At 36.2% G+C, this 19,884-nt stretch overlaps 4 protein-coding genes across 8 annotated transcripts; 2 read left to right on the forward strand and 2 right to left on the reverse strand.

Annotated features, from left to right (window-relative positions):
• The first annotated feature begins 1,066 nt into the window (after window positions 1-1,066).
• On the forward strand, window positions 1,067-3,987 carry LOC105668897 (IQ domain-containing protein N). Of its 2 annotated transcripts, none has more exons than XM_012361560.2 (2): window positions 1,067-2,385; window positions 3,259-3,987. In XM_012361560.2, the coding sequence occupies exon 1, from the start codon at window positions 1,945-1,947 to the stop codon at window positions 2,329-2,331; it is 387 nt and encodes a 128-aa protein (XP_012216983.1). In that variant the 5' UTR covers window positions 1,067-1,944; the 3' UTR covers window positions 2,332-2,385; window positions 3,259-3,987. The 2 variants fall into 2 exon arrangements, with proteins under 2 accessions (XP_012216983.1, XP_012216982.1); XM_012361559.2 differs by having other exon boundaries at window positions 1,082-2,398.
• A 473-nt stretch (window positions 3,988-4,460) lies between these two features.
• LOC105668878 (neuroparsin-A-like) lies at window positions 4,461-18,613 on the reverse strand. Of its 4 annotated transcripts, none has more exons than XM_012361524.2 (4): window positions 18,474-18,613; window positions 6,744-6,810; window positions 6,512-6,653; window positions 4,461-6,186 (listed from the first exon to the last, which is right to left on the reverse strand). In XM_012361524.2, the coding sequence occupies exons 2-4, from the start codon at window positions 6,794-6,796 to the stop codon at window positions 5,983-5,985; spliced, it is 399 nt and encodes a 132-aa protein (XP_012216947.1). In that variant the 5' UTR covers window positions 6,797-6,810; window positions 18,474-18,613; the 3' UTR covers window positions 4,461-5,982. The 4 variants fall into 4 exon arrangements, with proteins under 4 accessions (XP_012216947.1, XP_012216948.1, XP_012216950.1 ...); XM_012361525.2 differs by lacking the exon at window positions 18,474-18,613 and adding an exon at window positions 14,548-15,345; XM_012361527.2 differs by lacking the exon at window positions 18,474-18,613 and adding an exon at window positions 12,882-13,191.
• Window positions 10,967-18,076, forward strand: LOC105668876 (uncharacterized). Its single transcript, XM_012361522.2, has 4 exons — window positions 10,967-11,427; window positions 13,968-14,227; window positions 16,143-16,554; window positions 16,752-18,076. Exons 2-4 carry the CDS (start codon window positions 13,978-13,980, stop codon window positions 17,245-17,247), a joined length of 1,158 nt encoding a protein of 385 aa, XP_012216945.1. The 5' UTR covers window positions 10,967-11,427; window positions 13,968-13,977; the 3' UTR covers window positions 17,248-18,076.
• Window positions 18,134-19,769, reverse strand: mRpL40 (mitochondrial ribosomal protein L40). Its single transcript, XM_012361523.2, has 5 exons — window positions 19,628-19,769; window positions 19,383-19,466; window positions 19,134-19,304; window positions 18,787-18,985; window positions 18,134-18,628 (listed from the first exon to the last, which is right to left on the reverse strand). The coding sequence occupies exons 1-5, from the start codon at window positions 19,666-19,668 to the stop codon at window positions 18,506-18,508; spliced, it is 618 nt and encodes a 205-aa protein (XP_012216946.1). The 5' UTR covers window positions 19,669-19,769; the 3' UTR covers window positions 18,134-18,505.
• Between the last annotated feature and the right edge of the window lie 115 nt (window positions 19,770-19,884).

Consider the following 19,884-nt stretch of genomic DNA (forward strand, 5'->3'; position numbering starts at 1 on the left):
AATAGAAATATTAATAACATTATTTTTTAATCAGAAATATAAAAAAAAAATGTTAATGTATAATGAGACAGTAATTGAGAAAAACGGGCGCTGACGTACGCGAATACGTACGAGATTTATGAACGAGATCGTTATCGATGTCCGGCCGGCCGATCGGACGACGTATATCACTTGAGCGAGTATATTTTCGTGATGATGATCATGATGGGAGCAGAGTTATGCGCGAATATGCGTCCGGGATCAAACGATGGACGCAAACAAATTGGAATGTTCTTGGCCGCACGCGCGCACGGACTTTCGTCGCACTCTCGCGACCATCAATCATCAATCAACGTATATTGGCCTCAGGACGACGAATTTACTATGACGCGCGTGTCGACCGCACTCACGAGACCGAAATTAATGCTGAGCTCGAGCGATATATTACGAACACTTTGCGAGGTCCCCATTACAGCCCTTCCAGCTCAATGCGAACGAATCAAGTTGTTAGCGAAAGAATAAATGTCCAAACGATTCGAGCAAAGTATTACACAAAGCTTCGCGAATGAAATCGCGTAATAATATTAGAAAAAAAGAGAGTGTATTATTAGAAAATAAAAATAAAATGGAAAGAGTGACAGGAAAAATGCTTCGGTAGGTGACGCGTGACTTAGTGGAGTTTCTTTCAGTTTCATAAGTTCTGCTGCATTTTTTCCTTAAATAGATAATAGAAATAAAATAAAAAAATATAAATTATGTTGGAAAAACAAAGATATTCTGTTCAATGTACAACTTAGTAAAAAATTCTAATCACGCTCTTTCCAATTCTCTGAGGCAAAAAGAAATCCATTGTGCTCGCGTTTTACCTTCATTCAAGCACGAAGGCTATGCCAGAGGACGGTCGGTGCTCACTCTCTGCCAAGTTTGTACGAAATTAACCATCCTCGGACGTGCGAAATAAGACGTAAAACGATCGACGTCTCGGAAAGCGAGCTCTCTCGCAGAAATTATCATTGCAAAACGCATGCGCGATAGATCTATCCTTCATTCGAGACGGATAAGCGCGTTCGCCGAGCCACGCGCGCCTCTTTGTCGCGTATCCGTTACGCGTCAGTTTCCCATTCCGCTTCTGGTTAGAAGGACGCGCGATAAGGAGATCAGAAGTGAAGCAAAGTGTTTTGAATCGAACCGGAAGAGCATTTAATATCGTTTTTATTTCCTCGAAATTCCGTCGTGATATCAAGCCTTTGTTGTCTGGAATTGATCCTGAAATATTAGGAAGATCATTGAACTTATTTCGTCCGGGTCGTTATTTATAAATTATCGTAAACTATCTAATTCGTCGAAGACTGCACCGCAGTCTATTTCCATGGTTTATTTTGCAAATAATTCTCTATGCTTGCAATTTTCCGAGTTGGTCCCTAAAATATCCGCAGGAATAAGCGAAGTGGTATCATTTTTGAAAAATCTTCGCAGAGAAAGAGGCTGTTCTTACTTTCCCTCTAACGTCGATATTTATAGATGACTGAAAGTATCCTGCGGCTTGTCCTATTTCCGCCGATGGGATAGCCATAAATAATCGAGAAATCCCGTCCACAAGATCATTTTGTTTCCGCCTTGAAATAAACCTTCAAAAATAATCTAGAAAATCTTCATCTCTCGTGGTTCAACTTCTAGTTAGAAACCGACCACGAAGAAATTGCCAGGAGAATTCTCAAGTCGACCTGTTTTCATTCTCGAGACCGGTCTCTATAAACAAACGGAAAAACTTCAAATTGTTACCACTCTTGGAAACGATCTTTGTAAATAAACCGAAGGTCTATTTTCTTTCCCTCCAAAAACGGATTTTTGTAAGCAATCGCGGAGAGCGCTGAGTTTCTTCGAGATCAATCTTCAAGTTTGTCTGAAGAGCTCGATCGAATATCTTAATCGGGACACGGAGCTTCGCGTCTCAGAACATCATTCATGTCGCAGAATCCGAAGGAGGAAAGCAACGCGATGAAGGCCAACACGGCGGCGACGAAGATCCAGGCAAACTTCCGCGGGTATCGCGTGCGCAAGCAGCTGAAGGAGTCCACGCAGCGTCGTCGTCAGCCGCAGCAACAGGACCAGCAGGATCATCAGCAGCAGAATCATCATCAGCAGGACCAGTCGCAGACAAAGGAGTCTCTTTTGAAAAGACAGAACACTCAAGAGGCGCTTGAGGAGAAATCGGCGACAAAGATTCAGGCGGGCATTCGTGGTTTCTTGGTGCGGAAGAGGCAGCAAGCTGTTCAGGCCGCGGCGACGAGGATTCAGGCTGGCTTCCGTGGTTTCAGGACACGAAAGCTGCTGAAGCAGAACGGCCAGTAGACTGTGTTGGTTGGTCTCTTCCTGGCGTCGCGGGAGAGGCGACGCGGGGCATCGGTGTGTGCAAGAGGTGCTTCCCGTTTATATCTCGTGATTCTGCTGACGTAAATTTAGGGCTGCTGCGGCTGTGATTATGTGTTTGTTACAGAGTTGAGTGGGAGATGTGTTAGCCACTTTGATAATTCAGTATTTTCAATTCTGTTTTTGCTTGGATTTAATTGTTGTTTGTCCATTAAATACATAAATTTTTATTATGTGTGGAAACGCTTAATCTTATCTTTTAATTCATATTAATCTAATTATCAAATGAATATTGTGAGATTAATAATTTCGAACTAATTAATTAGAAATTATATTATTAGATGCGTTTTAACAGATTTTAAATGCACAATGCCTTTCCTTTATTGACTGAATATAAAATATAAGAATACCAAAATAGTTAAAAAGGTTCATCAAATTTAATCAAAAAGATAAATTTTTTACCGTAATTTATTTAAAATTCCGTTTATTAATAGTTCTTGTATTTTAAAACAATTGTGTGAAATAACAGAATATTTATGTATCACATTGAACATTATCTAATATCTTGTATATTCAGGCATTGTGTAATCGAAAATAACAAGAATTTTTCATAGAACAAAAGCATTATTTTCCAGGCTCTGTCTCTGTAACGTAATAGCTCGCAATGATCGCGACGATTGCGTGCTAATATTAATCCGCACTCATTAACTGCAGAAGGAAAATGTAAACAGCTGTAACATGTGTGTCTGCGACATTTTGTCGCTCTGATGAGGCTTTTACAAACGGTTTAAATATAACGTCAAGCTCCCTGAGCCCTTGACCCTTAAATGCTTAGCGTTGAATTCTTTGGCACGTGCGCCGACCTTCTCTATGCACTTATTCTCATACTATGTGTCATTCGTTTTTCAGCATTTTGCGGGTTCGTTCGTGGCTCGGAGAAAATCTGAAGATTTAGACGCGGGAGAGAACAACGAATCAGTCAATTACGTTGATCCACGATGTCTGATACATGTATATTTTCGAGACACTCCGTTAATCGATGATAATTAAAATGTTGTTTTATAACAATCTTTGTACTTTATCATTGTTCTTATTTAATGCAATCTTTTCTATGATAGCTTTCATATGATTGTAACGATAACAAATAATATTACGAAGACAGAAGCAATGATTGAAGGCGATACGATTTTAAAACGTTGGATATATATATATGCGATATAGGAGTTAATTAAATAATTATATAATCTTTTCTAAAATATCCTCTTGTTATTTCATAATTTTTTTATGTAACTGATGCGTCCATTATGATAATTCAAGTAACACAAATTGATGTTGAAGATATTTCCGTATTGTAATTTCGTGTCTATGCGAAATCTTGTTGATAAATGATATTTGTATTATGAACGTAGCATATAATTGTATATAATATATATTTTTTGTTGTTATATACTTGCGTTTAAATTTTATGAATAATAAATCTTTAATCTTTATACCAATTATTTTGGCATGTATTCAATTGATGTCAATTTGGAAAACTGAAGGAAGTCCATTCGAGATGCTGAAATTTATGTTGACAGTCGATATGACTCTTCTTATTTAGCGCATTGTCCATCTTTCAATATATTGTAAACAAGATCATCATATGTATGTTTATTTTCCTAATGAATCCGATGCGTTATCCGATGAGTAAGACAGTTTGCCAATATTTATGGATGGCAGCACATTATGGGAAAGACATATTGCCTTCGAGATGTACAAGATGCTCTAAAACTTTAGAGTAAATTGATATCTTTCAATTTTCCATCAGTTTTTCATTCTCAATTCTTCTTCTAAAAAAATTTCCTATTTAAAAAAACCTATTTAATGAAAAGAAGAGAAGAAATCGAATAAAAATCTGCAGAGAAATTCAGAAACGAGAAAAATTTGATTATAAACATAAAAGTTATTTTCATTTACCATCGTAAACAAATCATTTCATCTCATTTATCATCGTAAAGAAACAATTTCATTTCATTCGTCATTGTAAACGAAAAGGCTATTTTAATTTAAGAGCACCAATAAACAAGTTAATTCGAGTGAGGGAAGGTAAGTCAATATCAATAATGCGCATATGAGTGCAGCCAATTTTATTACACCGACAGCCGCATAAGCGGCTCGAGATAAAAAGATATTGAAAGCGAAACACGGTTGAACAACGAATATGTGAAATCGAAGTAATATTAAATTTGCAAATATTATGAGTACTGTGATCCGTTTCCTATATAATAAATTTTTACTAATATAGCGTCAAAAATTTTTAAGCTATTGATTTAAAAATGAACCACCACTTCAATTGCTGTGCATAATTTTGAATAAGCAATCACTACGCTAATAAGGAAGAAGACGCCGGTAAAATGATAGTACATTGTAGATATATCGAAAAGGATCACAACAATTTGATTGAAACGTTTGTGTCAACGTTTGATAAACAAGAGAGAAATATAGAAAAATGCTTACAAAAACCAAGCATTAGTCTTGAAACCCACTTATCCACACATTAATTTTGTTAGAAATTTATAGAGCCAGTACTGCATTATATTATCAATTTTATTCCATTGTCCGTTACATATAGTGATGTTCGCCAAACATTTACAATCGATCTCTGCACGAAAACTGAGAACTATGTAAAGTACTCATATTTAAAGAGAGTTGACTACAGACGAAACCCATAAATAATCACGTAACACAAACGTTTATGGTTATGTGATAATAAAAGTAATTTTTAAGAAATATTTGTATATTTTCCGTTTTATCAAATAAGATTCCGTTACTAAAAGACAACATATTGATACTATTTCAGTTAACTATATATAACATATATAGATACTATTTTTTAGTTAAACGAGCGCGCTTTATCAAAATATGACACTTTGATAGTTTAAATATATCGACGTTAAAAATAAATATTAAGATAAGTGTAAAGTGCGACAGTAGAATACATAAATAACTGATAAATATGAAAACTCATAAAAGTCAAAACTGAAATTTATGATATTGTTAGTGATTCTTTTACGAGGGCCTTTATATACCTTTTCTCTTTTCTACTCTCGATATTTTCCTCCATCCCGTACGCACTCGGTTTTTCGACGGAAACCTCACGATGGATTCGCGTGGGAATATTGAGGACCCAGTCATCGCCTCGCGTTTTCGCGCGAGGCGCGATTCACAGCCAAGAATCATGAACGATGATTCATCGAGTATCTCACGAGATCTAGCTAGCCGGCGACGCACCCTCTCTGCTCACGCGCCCTCGTCCAGGCGTGTTTCATCGAGGCGTGCGTGTATAAGGGACAAGATAACATAGTAATTAAAAAATCACAGAAAGTGCCAGTAAACATTCGGAGCGCTGTCGTCCCGCGGGGAGATGGGGGGGAGGGGAGAGGCAGGCTCCGACGAGTTATCTATCACAATCGTTAGATACCTAATGAGATTACATCGTAAAATGCAATAAATAATTCGGAAAGTTGCTAATATATATCCACGTTTCTCTTTCTCTCCCTCTTTCTCTCGTTTCACACTCGCTCCTCGCATACGTTGTATCATCCATTCGTCGTCCTTTTTGTCCATCCGGGGGGTGGGTCAGGTTTTCTCTGCTTACTTGGCGACTCTGTCGATGGGAAATCTGTTGAGAATCTCGAGATGACCCCGTGATTCCAGGGTCTGATGGGGCAGACAGGGATTGTCGAAGCATGTGAGAGAGTCTAGACTGCAGCCGGCGCATCGATTGCAACTGCAAATCAGTCCATCGCCGCAAACACCCCAATTCTCGCTCGGCCCACCGCAAATCTGACCGGGACCCTATATTAAACGACGCCGGTAAGACGACGAAAGCACGCAACACTCTCCCGCAATTTGTTTGTCGAATTCTCAGATAAAAATTAATATTAACGAAACGCTTGTCAAGATAAAGACTGTTCATAAAATGTGTATTAATCTTCTAAAATCTAAAATCGTTAAATGTGATCGAATTTCTGTTCTGCGTGTCAACAAATCATGTCGAAATTTTCTTCAACTTTGAGATCGATCTTTAACTCTAAAATCGCTTCAGCATTTTTTAAAACTAGTTTCTTTACAACAGGGTGATATTAGTATTCAATTGTTATAGTATTCAATTGGTACTCACCCGTCGGCATTCGCGAATACCGCAGAGAGTCGATATAGTGGAGCCGAATTCGCACTTATCACATTCATCGCCGCAGCCCATACACATCGGTCTCACTTCATGTTGCTGTCGGATCATGGGATGAGCGTAGCACTTGCCGATTCTGGAACAACACATTAGGCATATATTAATCATTATGATACATAGCATAAGATTTTACTCGTTAGAGTGCTCTGTCAATTTTAATGCTTACAAGAAGATTGAAGCCAGAAGAGCAATCGTATGAATAAGTTGGAAGGTAAACATGGTGATTTGTTGACCTGAAACAGAAATGCGATACTATGCCCTACATTTTTCTCTTTTACCACAAAATAAATTAATCCTATAAAATTAAATACAAGCACAATTTTTATCTAACAGTAAGAAGAAATTATTTATTCTTCAATCGTTACCTTCCTAAATATCAATTTTTTTTTTATGATCTTTCCTTTCACTAAATTTGTATTAAAAGTAGGAAGAGATTATTAAAATGCATGAATATTATGTACGATTTCTGCTATTTATGACAATGTTTCGCGCGGCTGTTATTAAAAGTTGTATAAACTGTCAGATGTGTTTATCAAAGTTGAGTATTTTGCTTTTATTTTTAATGCTTACACAATTTAAGCAGACAGAGCGGAATGTTTTCACTGATTAGCTTAATTAATAATGCCGTTATAATTCGAAACCAAACATTAACGTCATTCCAAGTTTACATAATAAAAAATTAATAATAATAATAAATAAATTTGTCCATAAAAAATAATGTTTTTTAAAGCAATAATTAATAATCTCTTTTCTTTAATTCAATTATCGCAACACTATAAATGCGGATTGTACTTTCCATTTACCGAGTTCAATCACCTCACTTCAATATCTTGACATTACGCAAAGCAGTCCGACACTTCGATCCGGAAATAGCGAGGCAGATACTACTACATGCTGTATAGTTGACTTTTTATCATCAATACGCCATATGTTTTTATGAAAAATTGACGATGTGATATAAAGTAAAGGGCGAGAACAACCTTGAAATGTATTTCAAAATGTAATATAGAAAAAATCACAAAATATAATTATATTTATTTAAAAAAAATATAATTACGTTTAAAACCAAGATTAAAAGATTTTTTTATCCACCAAAAAATTGAATTGTATATTAAGATATGCACTTAAGGCTTAATAAAGCAAATGCGCAGATTTGTCCAAACACAAACACACGAAATTCTCATAGTGCGCACTTCAGTGTCTGATTTAGGCATCTTGAAATGTAACGGATCAAGTGTAGCATGAAGGATCAATCGCGCGACGTTGTTAGTTTTTATCATAAAGTTCAATCTTCTATGATTTTTTGTTATACGTTTTTTTTGCATTCACCCGTTTATGCTACGAAAAACGCTACTAAATCAGTTTACGATAAAGATGATAATAATGAAAATAATAATAATGCTGCAGTCCGATGCAGTGGGCGCGATGCGAGAGCCGCGGAAAGGCTCTCGTGTCGGCTCGTCTCGCGAATTAAACAGACAAAACTGATGTCCCACATCATCAAGAGGGTCCCCACTCTGCATATAGCAAAACGATTCAACCGCAGCCTCTGCGGGGGCAAAGACTACCGGCGCGAACCGATTTATTGATAATACCGAAGCGAAAGAACAGTCAGCATCCAACCGGATGCGGTTCGAACTCTCGCCTCAAGAACGGCAAGTGTATTTTTGCTGCCCTGTATATAGGAATCTCCTAATGCTATTGTCAAGATTGACAAAAACTTAAAATAAGTGTGAACATCGAGAAGAGTCCAAAAGTTCAAGATTAATTAAAAATAATCACAAGATAACAGGCACAGTCACAGGAACTGTGAGACTTCTGTAACCTTACGTCGCAATATTAGAAGTGAGATAATGAATTTTATAGATGATATTTGTTAGCGCGAATGAATAATATGCTAATAATATATAAATATAAGTTTCTTTTTTTATTTCTACGTTTATATTAATTGATCCGCTCTTCTTCAAAACAATGGCAATTACATTTAGCGTGAACTTTGATAATGCAGAATTCATATCGGACAAATGGAATAGAGAAAAACGTAATAATTTATAGATACTAATTGCAGTTTAATTGTTGGTCAGGACTGCCAAATGCGATTAAATGATGTTTTTCTCTCAGTGTCTCTAGCGCTAAACAGAGATGGCTTTCTAAATTCATTGACTGAGTTCATTGACTAGAAACGCATTGTTTTCCGAAATAAAAATAACAAGTGATCTCTTCTGGGCTCTTGTCTGATGGCTATTAATAAACACAAACATTTCGCGCGACTACATGATCCACTTTCCATGAACAAGGCTTCCCTTCTTCCCTCCTACAATTATCCACAAACATCCGTTCATAAATAAGGAAACTACTGGCTGACTCAGCAGTGATACTCCGCGAATCTCGCGACCTCCTTTCCTTTTTTTTCCCTTTTGAGCACGATTGATTTCATATATGTAACAATAAACAATTAATTTTATTTTGTACTGTAATTTTTGTTCACTTCTACTTCTTTCGCATCATTAATCGCCCATTATTTTGTACAACTGTTCCGCTCTTATCTATGTGTGCCGTTATTTTTGGATTTGCTCCAGAATAATAAGCTTGCATTGCAAAGAAACTTTGGTCTCAAAGGATGTAGTAAATATGATGTAACGAGACTGATTCGACCTTTTAAACCCGTTGTTATCTTCTCATTAGATTCTCAAAGATGCGTGATCTTGAACGCGTTATAATTATTTTCCACGAGATCTGTCTGCTTAATTGTTTTTCTTGTGTCAGCGCGTCTAACTGTTCTAATATCATGTATAGGCGACGTGTTAGCGAATGCGCATCGGCGTGTTTTTGCACAAATCGCATTATAATAAGATAATGGAACTGCAGATACGGCTGGCGCCTTGTGTAATATTTTGTCTTGCACAGATCCGTCGCAACTGCACGCGGCCTGGTGTCCGATGATCTTTTGTTCTCCACGCGAAAGAGAGAAAAAAAACGATAGACGATTATCTGTAGAGACGATACATTTTCATTGTGGATCGTTTGCGTCGAACCGCGAGTCTTTCTAAACTTGCTGCAAGAGACGGCGTAAAATTAGCTTCCCAGACGGCGACCGGTCCGCGTCGAATCTCCCGCTCGATGAGAGGAAGCACACGCACCACGAGAATTGGGGTCAATGACACGTCAAACATGCATCTCCGCAGATCAGACCTAGTTTCGGATTTTTTTTTTTAATAGTGTACTTGCGAGCTGATTCTAAATACTATTAATACTGTTAAAGAGATAAACGCTGTAAACACGCGCCTGCAAGAGAAATTTTAAAGTTGCCAGCGTTGAATGACTGTCACGTTATTTATATATAAGTACAATCTTCGTGTTAAATAAATAAGAATCGGATGACCATGTTTATCTAATCGCTTAACGCGGTGAACATAAATATATCTTTAGACAATATTATTGTCGACGTAAATGTTAAGTTTATTTTCGTGGCACAGTTGCATCGAAATAGCCTCACGTGATCGTGAAAATCGTCAATACTCGCGTGGTCACCACGCATTCACTGGTACCAGGAACAAGCAGAATCATTGGTTATAATTGTGCTTCCTGCGTTGGTAGTGAATGACGCCAGACAATGAAATCCGGTGCGAGGAATTCTCATTGAATATTCGCGGAGATTCACTCTTTGAATTTAGCCTATTGCGTGAGTTAAGTTTTCCTACGCAGATAAATTTCATGTCATTATTTTACGTATTTGTCAGACGAAAATTTGCGTTCTTTTCAAATTAAAAGATATTTTTTATAATAGATAAAATATTTTTAAAAAGTACCGAAATACCAGGTAACTTTATACGCCAAGATGAAAATAAATGATATAAGTAAATCGAGTGATAAAGTTTCTCCAAAGAGTAACTTAATACTTATGCATTGATGCATTGCTTTGGTGCAAAATTGTTTCTAGTGGCCGTTTTCAGGAATTGATGATCTTTACGGAAAGAATATCCAGATCGGAAGGTGTTCGTTTACAATTTCAACGCGCCGCTTTTGAAACATTACGTCGACAGTTTATAATTCATAGTAGACCGAAAACGTGAATGGTCTCATAGAGGCGTGTGTTTTCCACTCAACCGGATCATGTGGGTGTTCACACGCATTTTACGTGGGCACGCAGAGAAATTCCGTGGGGGAGTTTTCGCGGATCGGATCGCAAACGCGTTCGATGAAACGGAAAACGCGACATCGCGCCTCTGCCTGCTAAGAATAGCCGAGATTTGCGTTGCTCGACACGGTGCCAAATTCTCCCTCTCTAACTTCTTCATCTCCTTCACCCTTCCGTCGTCTTCCTTCCTCTCTCTTTATCCCTCGCCCTCTTCGTCCATACTATTTCTCTTCTTCGCTCTCACTGTGTTCCCTCGTCTCTTTATCTTTGCGTATCTTCCTCCGCACGATCTCTTGGACCCTATCCCTCCCCTCTTTGTCTATTTCTTGTCTTCTATAGCGATCATCGTGCTTCTTCTCTCTTCTGCCCACCCTTTCATTCCATCTCTTCTCTTTCTTCTTTCTCTCTTCCTCGATCTTATTTTCTGTCATATGCACGTATGCACGCATACACCTCGCCCCATCGCGTTGCTCCACTGGTACAAAGACCGACAGAGGACGGTCAGTATCGTACCAGTTGGCATTCGTGTGCGGTCAAACAAACAGCAGCAGCGAGTTTATTCCATAGTGAGACCTCCAAGAAACGCATCCCTCAAAAGTGAATCGCATAATACTGAAGAGCTAAAGGACTTCAAAAAAGTGCAAAAGAGAATTCCGTTTGTTCTTCACGGTTTTCTTGCGGAGGGTTAAATACGTTCTCTTCGTCAACGAAAGTGAGTAGTCTTGATAGTTAGATCTATAGTTAGACTTTAAAAATGAGTCTTTGCTACTATCGATTTTTATTTAAACAATTCGTTCCTTGATTACAACTGCAAATATTGTCGAAATATCAATATTTACTGTTAACCTCGCATGTAACATTATCCATTAAAAGTTTTAATTGATGTTAATATTGTTGCCATTCCATAAAATCACGTTTATTAAATGCATTAAGTATTAAACAAATGTCGCGTTAAAAAAACATTATAATTACATCATTTTGATTTCAGCAAATTGAATCATTCTCCGTGAAAATATTACAAAACTTTATCTTATTTTAGTCTTGCATAGAAAATTATAAAATTAAAAAAAAGAGATGATTAGAGTCATTCGATAATTATTATCAAAGGAATATTTAATGAAAAATAATCAAGAATAGACATGTGTTTCAGAAAAAGTAGAATATTATCGGAAAAGTGAATCGCGGGACCGATTGCATCGAATTGCATATTTAGAGCTTCTCATTGCATGTTTTGAGCTAAATGTGGCATCTGATTTTGCGTCTTATTTACTTCGCACACAAATCGTCTTCCATGTAGACGTGAAATAATAATCGGATAGACACATTCGACGCAAAATGTGCTTTAACAAACACTGAAATATATGATCCATATTTTCACTCTTATTTAATACATCTTTGAAATATAGAACGAATAAAATGTAAATTCTTTTATTATTCGTTTTTGAATCTTTTGAAAATAAGAATTAATCGTATAAAATTTGTATAAATAAAAAAATTGTATTTATTTTTAGTGTTGCAAAAATTGATTGTAACTTGCGATAAGCTTTTACTCATGCACCGGAAGTGTCGTCACGTGTTGACGATATTAATATGTTCGCGCGTACTTCTGTTTTCAAATTTTCGATGAATTAAACGTTGAGCAAACATGTTTATCGTTAATATCAGAGAAACGCTTCGTTTCGTTTGCATCAAAACATTGTTAACCGTAAAATGTAATTCACGAAATTTCCGCCAAATGTGCCACGTTGTTTCTGCAATTTTCATTGCTCAACGTGTCTCATCGGCGAATCATCTGATGGCATTCCTCTTGACATACAATGTTGCGAATGTTATGCAGATTTTTGCGAAAAAACATTTAATATATAAATAACATTTAAAGAATTAATTCTTCTAAAAATTTATAACAATAACTAATAATCCTAACATAATGCATAAAAATTACAATTTATAATAAGTTAAAAACATATTTACAGAACTATTTATTAATTTAATTTACTAATAAAATTTAACTATATATATATATATAAACATTAAAAATATCTTTGCAGTTATAAAAAGTTTAAGGATTTGACAGAAACTTCGTAATTTAGTCAGACAGATTTTTTTCGAAAGAAAGAAGACAGATTTCTGTGTATCGAGAGATAGATTAAAAAAAAAATAAATTACTTGATTATTGTCGATGCTCGCAGACGCCAAACAATATACGGTTTTTCGGCTTGAGAAGCAAACGCTACACATACCAGACTGTGAATAAACATACAGAAGGAGAGAAACGGAATGATCGTTATAAATTGCAAGTTCAAAACGGAAGCGTCGTTTTTCTCTCAAAAGAGAGGGAGAAAGACACAGTCTTTGTGAAGAATTTTTCGTGATCAGAAATAGTCCGAAGCGTTCAATATAGACAAGCGAAAGACTGCGGGAGACGAAGATACAGAAGACTTAATATTTACGTAGATAACTTGCCAAGAACGTGTCGCGCGATGATGCGAATGATTTTTGGCGGCAAGTTAATTATTTGTGTTCAATGTAGTTCTTCTGACATTTAGATATTATTATTAAGCAATTAGAAATCTACAAGATTTATTAATTTTTGCTATTAATCACTTATATTTGTCGTTGTATTTTCTTTGTCGGTCGTTCCTTAAGAATTCACGTCACATTGAAAATTCTTGGAATGTCCGATATATTTTTGTAGTATATAAAATAGAGGCGATAAAACATCCCTTATGCGTAAGCCTCCCATTTTAAAATGTGACACTGACGACAAAGAGAAAATATTTTGCAGTCATTAAAGTGATATAAGATTTTGCGCTCTTCGTTTTACGAACTTTATCGAGATTCTTTGCAATAAAATATTTTCCTCAATAATTTTTGCAGTCCAATCTTTTATATTTCGTTGTTCTTGCAATTTTGTTGATTTTGCGATATTTAATTAATCCAAACGCATCACAGCTTTTGGATTTAATTTCTTCTAATCTAATATATAATTATCAAATCAAATAAGATAGCTATGTAAGCCCAGAGCAAGGTGTTGGGTGCTCAAAAATTAATTAAACCATTTATAATATCAGACGTTTCGGCACATTTTTATTATGGCCATCCTCGGTGAAAATTAAAATCCCAATAACATTTCCTTTTTTTAGTAATATATAATTCTTAACGATCTTTTTACTGCAATGTTGTAAACTAAATATTTTATCGTTTTTTTGGAATCAAACACGAATTTTACAAATGTATCTTATTTAATTTCAGGGTGATCAGCATGGGCATGATAGCGCGCGTAAGACGTCGCGTTCGCGCGAATTCACTGACAGTTGATAAGGAAAAAACAGCACAAAGTGTCTGCCTTCTAAGTGCGATTCTTCTGCTGCCCTATTGTCCGCGAGGTCCATTGCCACTTTTACCATCGCCTGCGCCGGTTTTGTACTCGGCCCTTGTCTTGCCGGTAGTTCTAAGTGCGAATTATAGGTACCCGGTTCCGACTCTCAAGACCCTCGCCGAAGCAGTCAAAGGTATAAAACATTCCGATCTTTAAATCTTTTAGAACAATGTTGCATTTAGATTTTATATTTTAGCCTTAGTATTATTATTAATATTTGTCAAAAGACTTACACTTTAATTGTTTCAAAACTAAAGACGATTTCTCGACAGTGACTTTATTAATACAACGGTTTATTCTTAAGTTTTGATAATGAAAACTTTAGACTGAATAAAAAGACGAAGGAACTAACAATGCAATAGTAATAGTCCGCGATATCTTTTCTAATTCGTCGTGAACCTGTGCCTTGTAAGAAATTACTGTAGGTCGTCGTGCAATGTCGTTGGTACTCACTTGAGCTATGAAATTTTCTCGTTACTCGCGGATGTCCCGTCTCTAATCAATGGACAGTCCTTTTCGTACGAACGTCAAGACACTTAATGCTCGACTGGAGACCGGCCGCAGTTAGTTTTATAGGTACCAGAGACCCTCCTGTCTTGATATCCCCAACGGGGGGGTAGAATCCTTCGGTTGTCATGTAAAATCCCACGAAGTCGCCACTGTCCTCCTCCTCAGAAACCGTCTCCTTGTCCCGTCCTGCTGCCATGTCGTCGGTCACTCCTCCTGACTGACGTTTATTAATATGCAAATCCTCTCTCGTCGGCTCTCTCTCAAACTCGTTACTAAAAATGAAGTCGATCATTCATCGAAGCCACGTCGATTACGTTATACTCAATTAACGGTGGCTGAAGGAGGTTCTCTCTCTCTCTCTCTTTCTCTCATGTTTGCACTCATCAGCATCAGCTGACAAACTCGCGATTATCAACGTAAAGCACGCCCTGTCAGGTTATTTAGCAACTTGTCATCCTCCGATGAGACCCCCAACGGGGGGGTTGGCCGTTCGTCGATCGAGTCCACCTCCGGAAAATCACTCACGACGATGCGCTCGTATCGTATCGCTCGGTCGTACTTTGTTCTCTTTCTTCTACAAAGTGAACGACGAGCATGACGATGAGAAAGAACGAGTAGGAGGGAAGGAGAAGGAGAAGAATCTCTTCGCGGCGAACGTATATCAATATGTTCTTGTACGTAATAATAACGAGATGTCGCGTATCAGCGCGTTTCTTTTTGCTCGCCTCCGCATGCTCGCAAGCGTCAACGATAATCTTCTCTGATAATTACGAGGACGGCAGCGGCTATAAGCGTTTTTGTCCGACCGACGGAGAGTCGACGGAGAAGGTACAGGATGCAACTTCGAGCATTGCTCTCGCCTCTTCGTCACGTGCTCGATTTGTATCCTTCACATATGATTATTGGGTGAACGGTGAATTTATACTTTGCTTCATGGTTGTCAGCTGGTTGATATAAATAGCCACACATTTTTGTATAAAAGGCAAATAAGGCCAATAAGAAAATTGAAGTTATTAGTCTGCGTTACTTCATCCTGTCGGCGTGCTGGTTTGTACGAGATATCATGTCAGGTCAATTTATAATTTGGAAATTTTATTAGCGTACTTAATACACACACGACATGAAAAATTGCCTTTCAACTCGTGCTCCTTAAGTTAATCGAGTGATATGCATCGGGAAATTTTCTTCAAAGTGTTGTAACTTAAAAGTACAAAATGAGTTAATCGCAGTACAAAATGAGTACAAAATGAGTTAATCGCTTCATAAACATATTCCAAATTTGGCAATTGATGCTTTCAAATTTAATTAATTTTAACGTTCGACAATATAAGAAACTTTCTAAAATATAAGAAACTTGAATAAAAAATCAATCTTTCGTTCGTAAATTTTATTTTTTGACTCAATATTTTATTATACAAAAAATTTAAAAAGTTTTCCAGATCTTTAAATTAGTGTTCTTTAACTTGTAAAATATATCAAAAGCATAAAATAAAATAATATTTTTCATTATACTAATTGTCGCGATGTCACTGTTGAAGGCGTAGCCAAGAAAGCCTGGCATCCCCTGAATCGCTTCCTGAAACGGCTTTATGCGCCGGTAGATCGCGCGGAGAATCTCTTCCTGAAGATGCGCAATCTCTCCGTTATGGCGAATCAAATAGTGTTCTTGATGCTGGCTGACAAGGTGTTGCTGCCGCAGCAGAGGCTGACCTGCCTGTACACGCTCATGTTCTACAACGTAATAGCCTACTGCGTGAGCTACATCAAGGAGCTGATTCAGAAGGAGGACTGGTCGCCGTACGTCACTCTGACCGAGCGATCCAAGATCAAGCATCTCGCGATGTCGGCGACCAAGATCGTGCTTGAGTGGACTAAGGCAGTGACTTTCGTCGTCACGTTGACCTTCATGCTTCTCGTGTTCGGATTGGAGCAGGGTCTCGATCATTACAAGTGAGTAATTTAATTATTTGAAATCCTCTTGACACACGTATAGCAGGTAAAAATGTTACGATCATCTCTTGTCAAAGTTCATTTGTCTATTTGCTTTCCTTTTAATTCTTTATCTTATAAAAATTGATCCTGATTTGCCATAAAAATTCCAATTTTTTTCGGTCTCTTTTATTTTTTAATACTTCGACGTCTTGCAGACCTTCATTGATCTACACAGTAATAACGTGGGTCTATTACTCGGCGACGGAGAAGGTCTTCGTGGAGATGTTTCCAACGATCCTAGGCTTCCTGCAGCTGGAAGCGTTGGAGAACATCGAGAACTTGTACGCGCCGGTGATACTTCGCTGCTTCACGATCGCTATGTCGGCGTTTTTCAGCGTTTTGCTCCTACCGTCGGCCCCCTGGAGGTTCCTGATGGTCGCCACATATCTCAATGTGTATCTTCGATGGAAGGAGCTTATGCAGAATTCAGGCGCGGTGTTGCGCCGAGAGCGCCAAGTGTTGAACCGTTATCGGAAGGCGACCCTCGAGGAGATCGAGAGGTTCGACGACGTGTGCGCGGTGTGCCTGTGCGGCATGACGAAGGCCAGGGTGACGCCGTGCCATCATCTCTTCCACGCGGACTGTCTGCGACAATGTCTGAAGACCAGCGACAATTGTCCCATGTGCAAGCGCGAGCTTAAATTCGATTGAAGGCGACGATAAGAAATCTTTTCTCCGTCGCTTCCAGGCATTCGTGAGAAACGCGTTATTAAAAATGAACAAGAAAGAATAAATGTCTCATACATTCGAAGATGACACTTCTGTCCATAAGATTTAAGACATCCATTATGTATCTGAGTATGATAATATTTACGACGTCGTTTGTGCTTAAGAAATTTACAACGTCTTTTCGTGTCTTAAAAGATTTAAAAGAAAAAAAATGAGAAATCTATTTTAGACACCGTATTGTCCGGGATGAGATTGATAAGAGGGAGAAGCTTGCGAGAATATTCGATAATATATTCGTAATGCTTGGAATGCATGTTCCTTTAGATTAACATTACTGTGATATAGGTCAGCAGCATCGTAGCTTAAGATTATGCCGGAGATACATTTTATTATCACGGTCAACTCGCGATTGAGCTGATATGTAATTCGTAACTTTAACGTAACTGGCAAATGGAAATACGCTTATGTACTTTGTACTATCTTTCATTAGTGTGTAGTGTTCGTGTAGCCGGTCGGAGAAAATTGCATTGTTTATATATATTTGTAAAGTATTCTTTTTCTGTGTTGTGGAATGTATTGTACAACCTCTGTCTCCAACTTCTCTATTTTTACAAATTTAACAAGCTTGTCATTTCTTATTTTACAAAATTATTTTGCGGAATTGTTGATAGAATTAACAGAATTTATAATGGTATAAAGTTTTGTATATTGTAATTTTTTCTTTTGTTTAAAGTCATGGTAAACTTAAAAGACCATGCACGTGGTTATGATGATGCAATTAATAGTATTGATTAAATAGTATTGAAAAATTTCTTTTTGTAGAGTAAGTTTCTAATTTCATACTTCATTTTTCTGTATTTATGCAAAATTCTTTTTTTTTTTTTTTTTTTTTTTTTGAAAAAAAAAACGAAAAATATAATTCGAATGAAAAATATTATAATATATTATCTTCCTGTACTAAAACGTTTATTTGCTATCGTTATCTCTATTCTATTAAGTTTATATATAATATTATATATATAATTATATTAGAATATTATTATATAAATATTATATATATTATGTTATTATATATATATATATATATATTACATATATTCTTACATTAATTATATATATAATATTATTAAATATATAAATTCATCTTTTCATGAAAATCTAAAAATACACGCTTTTTTTTATTTAAATGAAAGTTTTATGATACATACTGAAATTCGTTCTTCACTACAACATTAAACTTTCATTCCTCTCCCTCAAATTTTCGAGTAGTGTCTATATATTCACCATCAGGACTATCGTAATTTTCTATTGCTGGTGTTTTTAATGGACCTTTAGCTGTATGTGGTAAAAGTCCTAAATCCATCTAAAAATATAAATTTATGATTTTAAATCATATTTTATAACAGATTCTTTATGCAACTTTTTTAAATCATCCATTTTTATCTTTTCATCAACCAAAAAATTCAAATTCAAAAAATAAAATATTCTTAGTATAATTTTTTGAATAAATCAAGTAATTACTTGTATAGCTTCTTGATATAGTTCTTCCGATTCCACTCTAAGTTCGTCAAGTGCCTTTTGTTGTGAATAAAATATAGAATCTATTATCTGAATGTTAGTTAAATGTTGTTGAGTTTTGTATTTAGTCCACTCCTTTTGCAAGAAAACTCTAGATTCCACTTCTTTTTCTGATAGTGGTGGAAGCTTTCGCAATCTTTGTCTAAAATCAGTTTTCATACTATGAGTATGTTGTGCTACTGAATATTATAAATATAACAATATAAAAAATAACTAATAAATATAACAATATAAAAATTAACATATTAATTATTTAAAATAATAATATTCCAATATATGTAAAAACTTACTCTTTTTCATCTATTAATTTAAGTGGCACTTCTATTTCGTCAATTGGTTTTAGTTGTTTAGCGATTTTTTCTAACCTACGAATCTGCTTTTCTATCTTCTTCTTTTTTCTTTCTAATCGTGCCCTGACAACCGCGGGATCTATTTTTTTCTTTCTCTTCAATGGTTCTCCTCTGTAAAGTAAATTAACATTATAGTATTAGCAAAGATATAATCGAGTTGGTATTACACTTATTTACAATAAAACTTACAAAAGCGTATTGCTGACTTTGAAGTATAATGGACTGGTACATGCTGATATATTTCGAACGCTGGATACAGCATGTACGGATAATCTGAAAATAATGAGAAATAAATTTAATAAATCTTTATTTCTCTATCCAAGGTACGACACAGACATTATAGATAGGTTATCTTTCGCATGCAATTTAAAAATAGTTGATTGACAATTATTTAAATACTATTATATAAATAATAAAATAAAGGTCATAATTACCGTGAAAATGTAGGTAATAAATTAATAATATTCATCTTCATTAAATAACCGAGGTAACGTTTGAACAACGTTATCAAAAGGTTATGTTTCTTGAAGACAAATCACTAGATGATAAACAGCAGCACTACCATCACAATTTCACTGGATACTAAAATTTCTATGTATCATATGGCACGTGACGTTCAGTTTTCACGTGCAGCGTCACGTTTCGGCGTTGCCTAGCAACCGTTTGACATTACATTGACGCGGATATCATG

This window comes from Linepithema humile, chromosome 2 (genome assembly GCF_040581485.1).
Source record: "Linepithema humile isolate Giens D197 chromosome 2, Lhum_UNIL_v1.0, whole genome shotgun sequence".
Lineage (NCBI taxonomy): Eukaryota > Metazoa > Arthropoda > Insecta > Hymenoptera > Formicidae > Linepithema > Linepithema humile.

Coding starts and splice junctions, on each gene's coding strand:
- LOC105668897 (XM_012361560.2), top strand. CDS start 1,945: ATGTCGCAGAATCCGAAGGAGGAAAGCAACGCGATGAAGGCCAACACG.
- LOC105668878 (XM_012361524.2), bottom strand. CDS start 6,796: ATGTTTACCTTCCAACTTATTCATACGATTGCTCTTCTGGCTTCAATC. Junction 6,654..6,743: donor CTTCTGGCTTCAATCTTCTT/GTAAGCATTAAA, acceptor GTGTTGTTCCAG/AATCGGCAAGTGCTACGCTC. Junction 6,187..6,511: donor GTATTCGCGAATGCCGACGG/GTGAGTACCAAT, acceptor CGTTTAATATAG/GGTCCCGGTCAGATTTGCGG.
- LOC105668876 (XM_012361522.2), top strand. CDS start 13,978: ATGGGCATGATAGCGCGCGTAAGACGTCGCGTTCGCGCGAATTCACTG. Junction 14,228..16,142: donor CCTCGCCGAAGCAGTCAAAG/GTATAAAACATT, acceptor TCACTGTTGAAG/GCGTAGCCAAGAAAGCCTGG. Junction 16,555..16,751: donor CAGGGTCTCGATCATTACAA/GTGAGTAATTTA, acceptor GACGTCTTGCAG/ACCTTCATTGATCTACACAG.
- mRpL40 (XM_012361523.2), bottom strand. CDS start 19,668: ATGAAGATGAATATTATTAATTTATTACCTACATTTTCACG. Junction 19,305..19,382: donor AAAGTCAGCAATACGCTTTT/GTAAGTTTTATT, acceptor TTTACTTTACAG/AGGAGAACCATTGAAGAGAA. Junction 18,986..19,133: donor AAATTAATAGATGAAAAAGA/GTAAGTTTTTAC, acceptor AACTGATTTTAG/ACAAAGATTGCGAAAGCTTC.